The 14,747-nt window shown below is 44.6% G+C and overlaps 1 protein-coding gene across 1 annotated transcript; it reads left to right on the top strand.

The window, feature by feature from the left end:
- Window positions 1-1,564: 1,564 nt before the first annotated feature.
- Window positions 1,565-14,264, top strand: LOC118596774 (apolipoprotein L2-like). The gene is made up of 5 exons (XM_036207655.1): window positions 1,565-1,618; window positions 6,012-6,111; window positions 11,990-12,006; window positions 12,458-12,590; window positions 13,421-14,264. Exons 1-5 carry the CDS (start codon window positions 1,606-1,608, stop codon window positions 14,262-14,264), a joined length of 1,107 nt encoding a protein of 368 aa, XP_036063548.1. The 5' UTR covers window positions 1,565-1,605.
- Window positions 14,265-14,747: the final 483 nt, after the last annotated feature.

Here is a 14,747-nt window from a genome sequence, read left to right as displayed (position 1 = left end):
CTATGATGAGCTAGGTCCTGCCTCACAGGAGGAGATACACAGCCAGGGTGAACTGAACCCTCTCCTCCACCTGGGACATCAGCTGAATCCATGCTGGGACAAAGAATGACAGGAATTGACATCAAGTCCCGAGCCTGGGCTAAGGGTTGGGAGGCAGCTGCTCATTACCATTGTCAACCCAAAAATCCAACTCTCATCTCAAAGGGGATAAGACAGTGTTGATCTGGAGCCAAGTAGGAGGGACCATGACCCAGGAACACAGAGTTAGATTACACCAAAGTCCATCTTCCAACATGGTAACAATTTCATGAAGCTGTTATAATAACAGAAGAAAGAAAGCCATAAATGAACACATTTCCCAGACATTTGTGGAAACATCAGAAACTGTTATAGGTCTCAGATGCTGTCTGCCCATGTTCTTAGCTTGTGAGTTGGTGGAAAGTAATGGTCTTCTAAGTTAACACATCCCAAGTGGTTTTTATCTCTTAGTCAGAGTGTTAAATCCAATACAGAAGTGGCCAGGAACAGATATTTAGGGGACTAAAGACAGTCAGAAACAAACTGTCATATGGCCTTGATCTGCAACATTCCAACCTCTCCACAGCTATTGAAGTTCTCATTAGCTAATTAGGCTCTTAGAAGACTCAGGTGAGATTCCTTCTGGAAACTTTCATTTGCCCAATCCACATTTGTTACTGAACTTGGAGTCACATTCTGTGCCCCAAGAAGCCTGGTGAGGGGATGGGGGGGCATTGTTCACAGAGGAGGGACAAAGGCCAGCAGCACTGGGGGGTGATCTGTAGAGGATCTCACAGTCAATGGTGGCTGAGACCACAGACGTTCACCCAGCGCTAGGAGTTGAGGAGGGTGTGAGGTCGCTCCTTTCAGTGGGTCTGTGGAGAAGGCAGGACTGAGGGTGGCAGCAGGTGACTGGCTTTTCCATGGGATCATCAGCTGCTCAGCAGGTGTGACTCTCAGCAGGTGTGGATTAGCATGTTCTGGGTTTCAGTCCTCACTCTATCAACACGGAAAACTCACGTACATTAGCTAAATATGTGCTCGCCCCTCCTCCTTGACATGAAGTCACAAGACCCAAACCTAAGAGAGCATATGTAAACATTTTATTATGTATGAGTAAAGAGCCCAGAGCATTGTGGACACTTAGTAAGTATTAAAAAACAAAAAACATTAATACAAACCAGGTTCCCACACTCACGTGGCTACCTGAACGTTCCTCTCCATCTCTCATTCTGTGTGCATAATCTGTTGTTTCTCCACAGCTGTGTCCTCAGCTGACACCTTCTCCATTGTCCCCAACAGGACAGGAGTCCTCCACCTGGGCTGGAGAGAGGGCAGCAGAGCTGGAGCCTCAAGACAGGCTTCCTTAAACAGCAGTCACAGAGCCGTGGGGGACGATATGATTGGTCAAGTTCTTTTGGGCCGTGGTAGTCACCATTGAATGATTTGCGGGTCACCACATCCCTGGTCACAGCACCTGTCCCCATTCTGTCCCACAGGTTGTTTTTCCTCCTGTAGCAGGACCCTGGTGAGCTGTCAGGAAAACCTGTCAGAATCCCTGAGTGACACCAAGACCCCGCAGCTGCCATGGGCTCCCCAGGTAACCAGTCTTGTTCTCTGCTCCTGCTCAGGACCTAGGACTACCAGAGCCTCCCTGCTGAGTGTCTGCTGAGGAGTCAAGGATAAGGGAGGAGAACCCCAAGGGGGAGCATAGAGAGTTCCCCAGTCCTGAGTCAGACCAGCCTCCCTTCCAGGTCTGGTCTTGGGGTGCTTTCTCAGGAGTCACCTCCTAAATACCCAGCCTGAAAAAAAATGGAAGCCAGGATGGGAGGGAGGGAGAAATGGAGGGAACAGAAAGCAGGAAGTGTCCAGATGGAAGGCAGTTCCAGCCCCCTCATGGAGGCTTGCTCTCAGCTGATGCTGGGGAGCTGTCCCTGAGGAGCAGCCCACCCTGCTGCAGCTCAGGAACCCACCTGTTCTAACTGCCTCAGCAGGAAGTTACTGCACCCCAGGGAGACCTTGTCCACAGTCCATCTTGTTACTTGGAGACTAACACCTCAATTACCTAAACTGTGAGGGCATGTGTCCCCATGTATACAGGCAGGCTCCAGCCTGCTGCATCCTTTGCCTGTACTCCATTAATTCCATTAATTCCAAGCAACTTAATCTCCCTCTCAAAGCTCAGTTAGGGCACCTGCCCTTCACAGCCAGGACCAGAACTTGCTTACCAGGTGTGCTTACCTCAGGAAAGGCTGATTTCCCTTTGTCACATAAAAAACAAAAAACTAAATTTGAAACAGAAACTAAAATCCTTCACTCACAAGTGACTCTGTGCTCAGGAACACCCTTCACCAGCCCTTGATCCACACCAATGTCCTAAGCCCCGTGTTCATTGACTTCCTCCCCACCTCTGCTGCTTAGGCAGTCACGTCATCTGCTCAGCACTTGGCCAACCCACACAGCACAGCAGTCATGTTGATGAGTGAGAGAGTAAAAACTACAGAGATGTGTCTTGGGTCAGCACGGCTCTCATTAAGGAAATAGGTAACAAATAGTTGGGGAGAGGGACATGTGATCGTCATGGGAATGTAAGTTAGTCTGGCCACTATGGAAATCAGTATGGAGATTCCTCAAAAATATAAAAATAGAACTTCTGTAAGACCCAGCTACCCTGCTCAAGAGTGAACACCCAAGGGAACCTCCATCAGTGTGTTAGAGGAGTGCTGGTGCATCCTGATTTTATCAGCATGATTCACAGTAACTAAGATATGGAATGAAGAATCATGCACATCGACTGACAGATGTATAAAGACGATGTGGTGTACTACCTATGGAATTTCATTCAGCCTTAAAGATGAAGTAAAGAGTGTTGTCTGCGGGAAAATGGATGGAACTGTGGGTCAGCATGTTGAGCAAAACAAGTCAGACTCAGAAGACAAATATTGAATGTTTTCTTTCAAATGTAAGACCCAAATAATACACACATAGTACGGAAGTAGAGGGGGATATTTAGTCAAAAGAAGATTAGTAACAGGAGAAGGTAACAGAGTGAAAACTGTCGATGTACATGATCAACTAGAATGAAAATGTCATTGTGAAACTCTTCACTGTGGACAATAAATAGATGTTAATAAGAAAGAAAAAACCTTCAATAGAACAAGGAAGGAGGAAAGTTTAGAGGCAGGGAGACCAGAGCACCCAGCAGGCCCTGGTATTCTTGGGCAAGTATAGAGAGCATGTGGATTCCTCAGGGTAAATATTCCCTTTACTAAATGGGACAGCCTGAAAACCTTGACAGGTGCTGGGGTGTCAGCCCCTGACACTGAGGAAACCCCAGGTCGGCGTGGAGGGTCCCACCTGCCAGAGACCCCCATATGCTGCCGACCTTAGCATGTCCGTCAGAGCAGGAATCCTCTTCACAGACAGTTGATCTGAGAAGTGTGTCATTTGAAAGGTTATTTTCACATGTAAGAGGCACACCCACCAGGCATGTTACAAATAACTCATCCTCACCCCCTTCTCCTTAATACCATAACGTTCACATCCCTGAGAACTACACATTGTGGGCAATTCACTTGAGCAGGAACCTGACCTCAAGTGGCCTGAGAATATTTGAGGCCATTACACTGTTGGTCTCATTTAATGGAAAGTCACATGTTCTGCTGCCATCATGAATAAATGCCTGGACTGCTGGGACTGCCCCTGTATGCCTCTTCCTTTCTTCTTCTTCCTTTCCATCTCTCCCTCCTCCTTCTCTCTCCTCCTTCCCTCAAACAAAGTCTTGCTATGTCACCCAAGCTGACCTCAAATTCACAATCCTCCTGCCTCATCTTTGATGTGCTGGGATAATGGATCTGCACCATCATTTCAGGATTCCATTCTCACAGATTAGAAATGCTAATTAATTGAATATTTAAGAGTAGCTAATTAATTGAATCTTTCAGAGTAGGTAGTAGTTATAGTGAGAACTGAATTTTGTATATTTTTTAATGATTTATTTTTATTATATGTGAATTTATGTTTTTTTCTGTATGTATGTCTGTACAAGGGTATTAGGTACCCTGGTACTGGAGTTACAGACTGTTTGAGGCATGTGTGGGTATTGGGAATTGAACCTGGGTCCTCCAAGAAGAACAGCCAGGGTCCTTAACTGCTGAGCCAGTTCTCCAGCCCTATTTTGATCATTCTAAGCTGAATGATAAATGTTTGAACTAATAACATGCTAATTTACCATGAAATATCATACTGTGTACTGTGTTACATATATACATACAATTACAATGGAACAGTTAAAACTAAAAATTCAAAATCACTTAAAAGTATTGTGAAAGATTTACATTCTGAATGAGTTGAGTTTTTGCATGTATATGTGTGTGCGCGTATGGACATGCATAGAATAATCCACGAATACTCACTCTTCCTGAGCTGTTTCCTCTGGTGTTGTCAATTTCATTTCCTTTTTATGTTTTTTTGTTTTTCAAGACAGGGTCTCTCTTTGTAGCTCTAACTGGAACTCACTATGTAGACCAGTGGGACCAGGAAACCACAGGCCTGCCTCAGTCTTCCAAGTACTGGGAAGAAAGGCATGCACCACTTTGCCCACCTGCATTTCCTTTTTAAAACTTTTCTATTGACTCTCTAGACCATTCATTCATTTATTCATCATAAGTTAGTTTTTAATCTGGTGTTACTCACCTTTGTCATTGTTGTAACTAATGCAAATAGATTAATTTGCCTATAATATTGCATATGTTGGTCCATCCTTGAAGGGAAGCAGGAGGTGAGCTCACATCATGGCACACAAAGAGCAGTCACTTGAAAGGTCCAAGACAAGATTCCCATCAGCCCAAAGACACATCCCAAGCGCCCTCCTGACTCCATCCAGGCCCGACTTCCCATGGTGCCTCAGCTCGGTCTTTGAACCACTCATTAGCTCAGAGCAATTATGCTCTACTTACATCTGGGAGACCCACAAAAACCACCCAGATAAGGGCTACTGAACTCCGAGATATTCATTAGTCCAGTGGACTGAAACTCGGGATTAATAACTAACCATTCTGGTGTCAATAGTCATGTTTGAGGCTAGAGTGGATCAATGGTTAAGAGCACATGTTGCTCTTGCAGTGGACCTGGGTTCAGTTCCCAACACCCACATCAGGTTCACAACAGTCTGTAACTGCCACTCCAGGGGACCCAAGGCTCTCCTTGGCCACCACACATATACACACACACACACACACACACACACACACACACACACACACACGATGCATAAACATACATATAAGCTGGCACATATTCCTATACATAAAATAAAAATCAAGAAAAAAGTCACATTCAAGATACATGCCACAGGCACACTGTAAATGGAAGCCATCTCTGGAATCTCCCTCTTCGTGGGGATGAGGGGGCTCACTTCCTACTTGTTCTGAGCTAAAAAATGATACATGTCTCTGCAAAGCACCATGATACCTCCCTGGTAGATCGATCCTCTCAGGATGACATCACCTAGTGACACTGGGTAGGTGACTTAAAGAAAAGATGTCTTCTCTCACTGCTCTAGAATCCAACATCCACAATCCAAGTGTGGTAGGTTGGCACTGGAGAGCTCTGTCTTTCTGGTGGACAGAGGAGCCTGTACCCTGTGCTGGCCCATGAGCTCACCTATGTGTCTGGAAGAAGAGAGGCAGGGAAAGAGAGAAAGGAGGAGAGAGAGAGACAAGTAGGGAAAGGGTGGGAGGGAGTGTCTTCTGGCTGCTATAAGGACCCTAATGCTATGGGTTAGGGAACAACTCTATCTCCAAGTACAGTCACTAGTGCTTACAGCTTTTACAAATGAGTTAAGAGACACAACTCAGCTCCTACCACTAGGGACATCAAAAATATACCTCAAGGGACAGATGCTCAGAACCACATTTACAAAGCTAGTTCCTGGAGTCATTCAAGCGCCAATGCACAATCCTCTAACCATATTCCTTTTCCTTCCCATCTAGAGAGAAGAGGCTTCATTGAGTCTGTGGTTGAGTACCTCTGGGACACAAGGAGCAAGGAGGACCTGAAGCTCCAGCTGAATGAAGTGGTAGAGTGGCAACAGCCTGTGGAAGGAGCTGCTTTGTTCAGTTTCTCTCCAATTAATTTGATGTTGGCTGTTGCCTTGTTGTATATTGCTTATCTTATGTTTAGGTATGTTCCTTGTATCCCAGATCTCTCCAAGACATTTATCATGAACGGGTATTGGGTTCGTCAAAGGCTTTTTCAGCTTCTCATGAGATGATCATGTGGGTTTTTTTCTTTCACTTTGTTTCTAAGTATATCACATTGACAGACTTTCATATGTGGAGCTATCCCTGAATCACTGGGATGAAGCGTAGTTGATCATGGTGGATGATTTTGTTTTGATATGTTCTTGGATTTGGGTTACCAGTATTTTACTAAGTATATTCACATCAGTGTTCATGTGGGAGATTGGTCTGGTATTCTCTTTCTTTGTTGCATTTTTGTGTGGTTTTGGTGTCAAGTTAACTGTAGCCGGATTTAAGAAATTACAACTGGATTTCTATGTGGTCCCTGCAAGACTGAACCCAGATGTACTTTTCATTGCAAACACTTTACCAGCTTAGTCACATCCTCAGTATGGATCTAGGGCTTTAAGGGAGAATTTTCTGTTGTCCTCAAAACACAGGCCAGCTTAAAGTATGTGCCAAGCACATCGTAGTTATTCTTTAAAAGTTGATTGTTTACGAAAGGTTTTTATTTTAGTTTCTATCTCTCTCTCTCTCTCTCTCTCTGTCTCTCTCTGTCTCTCTCTCTCTTTGTGTGTGTGTGTGTGTGTGTGTGTGTGTGTGTGTGTGTGTGTGTACTTCTTGCACTTGAGTGAGCCTATCTTACAAACTGTCTTCCTCACTCAGTCAGTTTCTCCTGTCACAGGAAATGGGAATCTTCCTTATGTGAAGCTCCTGGTGACATGATTGCAGATCCTGATGGAGAAAAAAATGTGAATGAAGAGGCACTCCAAAATGACCTGCAGGACAAGACCAGGAGGTACTCAGCCACACACTCAACTCAATTTTTCTCTCCAGTTGGAACAACAACAACAACAACAAAAAAAAAAGAACAGGTTTAGGGGACTGTGCATAAGAGCCTGAATGGCATCAGGGACAAGCTGTTTTAATGTGTTTCTGAGCACCTGCCTCATGAGATATCTTTTTCAGACTAGGTCCGAACCCATGACTTTGCATTGATATGCAAGTGGTTCACTACTGAACTAAATCCCTAACCCCCACATGAGATATTTCAATGGTGTGACTAATGGTAGAGACTGAGTTATGTCTCTAAATTTGTTTGGAAAAGCCTTAAGCCTATGTGACAGTTATTGGACATTGAGCCTTTAAGGGAACAAAGTATTAAAATTAGGTGAGGAATGAGTGAGGTCCCTAATACACAATGTTAGTCGTGAAGGCCAAAGAGAACATCACACCCCCTTCAGCTTAGAGCCACCAAGTGTGGGTTCTGGGAACAAAACTCACTTTTTCTGGAAGAGAATTATCCTATCTGAATGGAGGAGCCATCTCTCCAGCCCCTTTAAAAACAATTACCTTTATTTACCTAGACATCATCAATTTGCCTAGACTGAATGACCAGAGTGCACCAAGGATCCTCATGACTCTGCATCCAAACAGAGATTGGAGGCCATGTCCAGCAACTGGCTTTTCTACATGGACTCTGGAACTGAACTCAGGTCCAATGTTTGCATGGCAAACACTCTACCAACTTAGCCACATCCACAGTCCTCTTCAAGGACCTCAGGGAGAATCTTTTGTTGTCCTCAGGACACAGTGCAGTTGTGATAGTTCACATAGAGTGTCAAACACCAAGAAAGCTCCCAGGAGAAGGAACAATTATTCTGATAGAAGTTAACAGTCAGGAAGATGCTGTTCAGGACAGTTGCTCTAAGACAAAGAGCCAGAAGAGTTCTGAATATACATGCAGCTGGGGACTCTAGCAAACAAGCTGAGTGAGGGCAGTAGACAGCAGAGAGTAGCTACGGGCATGAGATTCCTCCAGAGGGATGTTAAGGCCTAAGACCTTGGAAGTTAGACACAGGAACCTGATTGAGCATTGAGTAGCAAAGGTAGGGCAGTCTCACAACCTGACAGGATTATTGACAAGCCTGGGCAGGGCACACCCACCATGTACCAAGGTTAATCCACACTTGGAAAACAGTTTAAAAAGCTTAAGTAAAGATGGCCTAAGAAAAAATAGTCATCAACCTAAGCCTCTGTGTCTAGAAGTTTGTTGGGCCATAATCATATACACAGCTCCAGGAGGGACCCTGGGTCTCACTACCTCCTGGAGTCAATGCTATTAGTGTCTGGTTCCTTGGCAGGTCTGAAATGCAAAATCCCACCACACATCACCTTTCTCAGGCTAGAAAATCCTGGGAGATGCTAGTGAACCTACATGTTTGGAACTCTCAGTTTTGCCTGCTACTGAAACACCAGCAGAGGCACAGTGAGATTTCTTGGTGATGGGACACACATGTCAATGGGGATTCCACTCATATTTCTTTATCTTCTGCTCACAGTTGGAACAGAACTTTCTGTGCTGTGTTTTTTAGTGGATGTTTCTCAGCTATGAGCTGCCCCACCAGATCAGGTGTACACACCACTGCAGTGCAAAAAGAATTCCTATGTAGGGTTTGTCTCTGACGGATGTGAAATTTACAGACTCTCAAAACCCAAATCCCCTAGTAAATATGGACATTCCTGACCAGCAAGACATTATGTGTAGATAGGTCATGTTTCAGGCCATAGAAGGTTCTTGTTTGGGAAAAGTGAACTCCTCTGAGAACATTAACTTTCTCTAAATTAAAGGGTTAATTTTTTTTTTCTCCAAACTATTTAGGTCAGTGTTTAGAGTTCCAATTGAGAAGGATTTTGTAGTGATGACATTGACCTTGAGGGGAAGGCATCTTTCCTAAATGATTGGCAATAAGAGAGTGTGTGAAAAGACTAGAGGGATGGATCAGGGGTCAAGCAAACTGTCTGTGCTTCCAGATGACTGAAGTCAACTTCCCAGCATCCTCACGATGGCTCACAACTGTCTGAAATTTCACATTTAGAGATTGCATGTCTTCCCATGTCACCCCCCTGGGGGATGATAGTATGCCACCAGAGCCCAAGCCTGGTTGGCTTTTTCTGCGCAGGAATACTCTATCTAGGCAGACCAAGTAGTGGGGTTCAATGTGTCCCTGCTGAGCAAATATTTCCTCAGTGCTGTTCACTTGCAGCGGACAGACTCTTGTTGGGGGAGACGACAGTCACATGGGACAAGATTGTTTCTGCCATTGCTGTTCCTGTGACCAGGGGAAATTAGTTTATTTCCTTCTGCTTTATTTGGACACTATTGACCTTCACTGTAAGAAAAATAAGAGGAAGCCTGTGGGGAGCTCAGGATATGGCCAGCATGCACTGTGTGCCCAGCACATAGTAGGTGTTCACTGAAAGTTGATTTTTTACCAAAAGTTTTATTGTTCTGTGCCCTTGTGTGTGTGTGTGTGTGTGTGTGTGTGTGTGTGTGTCTACTTCTTGCACATGGGTGAACCTATCTTACACGCTGTCTTCCTCACTCAATCGATTTCTCTTACACGGAATGGGAAAGTTCCTTTTGTAAGGCTCTTGGTGAGATGTTTGCAAATCTTGATGGAGAAGAAGCTGTAGATGGAGAGGCGTTCCTAAATGACCTGCAGGACAAGACCCAGAGGTACTCAGTCACAAACTTAATCAAGCTTATTCTCCTGAGTTAGGAGAAAAAGGAAAGAAAAGGGTTAGGGAACAGTGCATAAGAGCTTGAATGGCATCAGGGACAAGCTGTTTAAATACCTTTCTTTTTTATTTAAGTTTCTTTTTCATTTTACATACCAACCACAGATTCCCCTCCCACCCATTCTCTGGCTCCCCCTCCCATGTATCCCCCAAACCCATACCCCATCCCCTCCTCCAAAAAAGTAAGACATCCCATGGGGAGTCAGCAAAGCCAGGAACATTCAGGTGAGTCACAACCAAACCCCTCCCCACTATATTAAGGATTAGCAAGGTGTCCCACCATAGGTAATAGGCTCCAAAAAGCCAGCTTATGCACCAGAGATAAAGCCTGATCTCACTGCCAGGAGCCCCTCACACAGACCATGCTATATAATGGTCTCCTATATGCAGAGGTCCTAGTCCAGTCTCATGCAGGTTACCCAGCTGTTGGTCTAAAGTTCATGAGTTCCCACAAGCTTGGTTCAGTTGTCTCTGTACATTCCTCATCATGATCTTGACCCCTACTCTGCTCAGATAAACCCTCTTGCTGCTCCTTAACTGAATGCCTGGAGCTTGGCCTGGAGTTTGGCTATGGATCTCTGCATCTGTTTCCATCACTTACTGGATGAAGGCTCTATGATGACAGTTAGGGTATTCACCAATCTGATTACTGAAGTAGGTCATTTCAGGTGCCCACTCCACTATTGCTAACAGTCTAAGCTAGGATCATCCTTGTGGATTCCTGGGAATTTTCCTAGCCCCAAGTTTGCCCCTAACCCCATAATGTCTCCCTCAATCCAGATATCTCTTTCTTCATTGCTCTCCCACTGAGTCCTTCCCCCAGCTCAATCATCCCTTCCTTCATGTTCTCATCTCCCAACCGCTCCCCTCTATTACCTCCCCCTCACCCCAGTTTACTCAGGAGGTCTCATCTATTTCCCCTTCCCAGGGTGATCCATGCATGCTTCTAAGGATCCTCCTTCTTACCTAGTTTCTCTGGAGCTGTAGGTTGTAGTCTGGTTATCCTTTGCTTTACATTTGTATCCACTTGTGAGTGCATACATCCCATGTTTGTCTTTCTGAGTCTGGGTTACCTCACTCGGGATGGTGTAGTTGGAGAGCTTCTCTCCAGGTTCCACCAAGCCCCTGCGGTCCCACAACCCACATATAAAATAATCATACAGACACTTATATTATTTATACTGCTTGTCCATTTAGCTCAGGCCTACCATTGTCTAGCTCTTACTCTTATATTTAGTTCATTTCTGTTAGTCTATACTTTGCCACATGGCTTGTGGCTTACCGGTGTCTTTACATGTTGCTTCTTGTGGCAGCGGCTGGTTGTGTCTCCCTCCAGCCTTCTACTTCCCAGAATTCTCTTCTCTCTTGTCCTGCCTATACTTCCTGCCTGGCCACTGGCCAATCAGAACTTTATTTACACAGAGCGATATCCACAGCAGGATGGTATTTTCTAGTCCCATCCATTTGCCTTTCAATTTCATGATGTCATTGTTTTTTACAGCTGAGTAATACTCCATTGTGTATATGTACCATGTTTTTTTAATCCACTCTTTGGTTGAGGAGCATGTAAGTCATTTCAGGTTCTAGCTCTTATAAATAATGCTGCTATAAACATAGTTGAGCAAGTGTCCTTTGGTATGATTGGGCATCCCTTGGTGATATGCCAAGAGTGGTTATCACTGGGTCTTGAGATAGATTGATTCCCAATTTTCTGAGAAACCGCCATACTGATTTCCAAGTTGGCTGTACAAGTTTGTACTCCCACCAACAGTGGAGGAGTGTTTCCCTTGTTCCACATCCTCTCCAACATAAGATGTCATCAATATTTTTTATATTAGCCCTTGTGACAGGTGTAAGATGATATCTCAGAGTCATTTTGATTTACATTTCCCTGATGACTAAGGATGTTGAGCAATTCCTTGAATGTCATTCAGCCATTTGAGATTCTTCTGTTGAGAATTCTTTGTTTAGATCTGTAGCCCATTTTTTAATTGGATTGTTTGGTATCTTGATATCTTGTTTCATGAGTTCTTTATATATTTGGGAGATCAGCCCTCTGTCAGATGTGGGGTTGGTGAAAATCTCTTCACATTCTGATGGCTATCCATCATTTCGTCTTGTTGACCATGTCCTTTGCCTTACAGAAGCTTCTCAGTTTCAGGAGGTCCCATTTATTAATTGTTGCTCTCAGAGTCTGTGCTACTGGTGTTATATTTAGGAAGCGATCTCCCATGCCAATGTGTTCAAGGATACTTCCCACTTTGTCTTCTGTCAGGTTCAGTGTAGATGGATTTACGTTGAGGTCTTTGATCTACTTGGACTTAAGTTTTGTGCATGGTGATAGATATGAATCTATTTGCAATCTTCTACATGTTGAACAACATTATAAGAAAAAATAAGAGGATGCATGTGGGAGGTTCAGCATATGGCCAGCACACAATATGTGTCCATCACATAGTATGTGTTCATTGAAAGTGGATATTTTTATGAAAAGTTTTTATTTTAATTTGTGTGTGTCTGTTCGTGTGTGTGTGTGTGTGTGTGTGTGTGTGTGTGTATGTGTATACTTCTTCCACTTGAGTGAGCTTATCTTACAAGCTGTCTCCCTCATTCAGTTGGTCTGTCCTGTTACAGGGAAGAGAAAATTTCCTTGCATGATTCTCTTGGTGAGAGGGTTGGAGATCCTGATGGAGAGGAAGATGTCCATGAAGATGAGCTCCAAAATGACCTGCAGGACAAGACAGGGAGGTACTCAGTCACACACTCATTCAAGCTTGTTTATCTTTAGTTGGGAAAAAGAAGAGAACAAGGTTAGGGGACAGTGCATAGGAGCTTGAATGGCATCAGGGACAAGCTGTTTAAACGTGTTTCTGAGTACCTGACACATGTTTTGTTTTGTTTTGTTTTGTTTTGTTTTGTTTTTACAGAGCTTAGGTCCAAACACATGGCCTTGTCATTGATAGGCAAGTGATGTACAATTGAGTTAAATCTCCAACCCCTACATGAGATAATTTTAATGGTATCACTAGTGGTAGTGACTGAGTATTTTGGTAGTGATAACACTATCTTTGAAAGGGAAGGAATCTTTACTAAATGTCTAGTAGTAAAAAGTGTGTTAAGGCAAGAGAGGTGGCTCATTGGTAAGAGCAATGGTTGCTCTTCTAGGTGACCAAGGTCCATTTCCTAGCAGCCTCATGATGGATCTCAAAAGACTATAAAGTCAGTCCTAGGTATATGATGTCTTCCTCTGCCCTCCTCTGGCACCAGGCATTCACATGGCACACACACAAACACACACACACATACAGAGGGGGGGGGTAACATATATGCGTGATAAAACACTCATACACATAAAATAAAAAATTGAAGACACATTAGAATGGGTTTTAACCCACTGTCTCTTTAACAATTAAAGACATTGTAGTGTGTCAAGTCTTGTCATCATTATAAAAAAGATCCTGTACAACTGTGACACTCTTCTTTATTCATTTCATTCAGAGCAGATGCTCTGTGGTTTCCACAGGACAGATCTAAACTACAAGCTGTCTTCCTCACTCAGTTGTCCTCTCCTGTCACAGGAAAAAGAAAGATGACTTGTGTGAAGCTCCTGCTAAGACCATAGTGGATCCTGATGTCGGTGATGACAACAAGCTCCAAAATGACATGCAGATGAAAAAAATGTTTTTGGAAGTTTATCCTCAGGTGAAACTGGAGCTTGAGCAGCAGATCAGGAAGCTGCGTGCCCTTGCAGACAAGATTGACAAGGTACACAGGGACTGCACCATCACACAAGTGGTAGCCAGCTCCACCGGGGCTGTGTCTGGAGTCCTGACCATCCTGGGTCTCGCTCTGGCACCTGTGACAGCAGGAGTCAGTCTGGGACTTTCAGCCACAGGCTTGGGACTGGGGGCAGCAGCAGCTGTGACAAGTGTGTCCACAGCTATTGTGGAAAAGGTCAGCACAGTGTCATCAGAAGCTAAAGCAAAGGACACAGGTAAGGCCATTAAAGAAATTTTGGAGGAGAGCACCCCCAAGCTTATTTCCATATCCAAGAATTCCTTCCAGAACCTGAAAGTCATCAAGAAGAACATTGATGCCATCAAGCTGGCCAAAGCTAATTCTCACCTAGCAAATAATGCCAAGCGTCTCATGACCACAGGAAGGGTGTCAGCCCAAAACGCTAGACAGGTGCAGAAAGCCTTTGGAGGCACTGCTCTAGCAATGTCCAAAGGAGCCCGGATCATGGGTGCAGCCACTGCAGGTCTCTTCCTGGTGCTGGATGTGGTGAGCCTTGTGCAAGACTCAGTGCATTTGTCCGAGGGAGCGAAGACAGAGTCTGCGGCAAAGCTGAGGCAGCAGGCTCAGGACCTAGAGCAGAAGTTACAGGAGCTCATCCGGATCCATGACAGCCTGACAAAGTGACTCTTCTTCAGTGCGGCTCAGAGGACTGGAGATGGGGGATGTCCTGAACAGAGCCATGCACACATGATTACCCCTACTGTATCCCCTCTACAGCAATGTCACCATGGTGAAAGTGCCTGCTAGAGGGGGAGACCACATTATGAGGAAGGAAGCCAGAACATAGATGGGACAGGCTGTGGCCTCCCACTAGACTCCACTTCTTAGATCCAACAACCTCCCAACATCCCACATGAGGACCGAGCTCCCAAGATAAGGAGCACATCCAAGGCCTGATTAAGCCACAGCATGGCTCCTCCTCAGTCATGCCCACCACACTGCTCCTAGCTTAGGCACACCATCCTCACTGTCCACTGAGCTGCCACTTTCCCACTGCTTTCTGACTGTGTGCATAGAAACCTTCTCCTCCTTCCTGGTTCTGCCTAATTCTCTGTTGTTGTTATTTTTCCCAAAAATTTCCAATTCTTGCCATCAGACTCTGGATAT

This window comes from Onychomys torridus, chromosome 16 (assembly GCF_903995425.1).
Source record: "Onychomys torridus chromosome 16, mOncTor1.1, whole genome shotgun sequence".
NCBI lineage: Eukaryota > Metazoa > Chordata > Mammalia > Rodentia > Cricetidae > Onychomys > Onychomys torridus.
The sequence above is the reverse complement of the archived record's forward strand: the minus strand, read 5'-3'. Positions and strand labels throughout refer to the sequence as shown.

Excerpts from the sequence above, each read along its gene's own strand:
- LOC118596774 (XM_036207655.1), top strand. Across the intron at positions 12,591-13,420 it reads CTGCAGGACAAGACAGGGAG|GAAAAAGAAAGATGACTTGT; the intron begins GTACTCAGTCAC and ends CTCCTGTCACAG.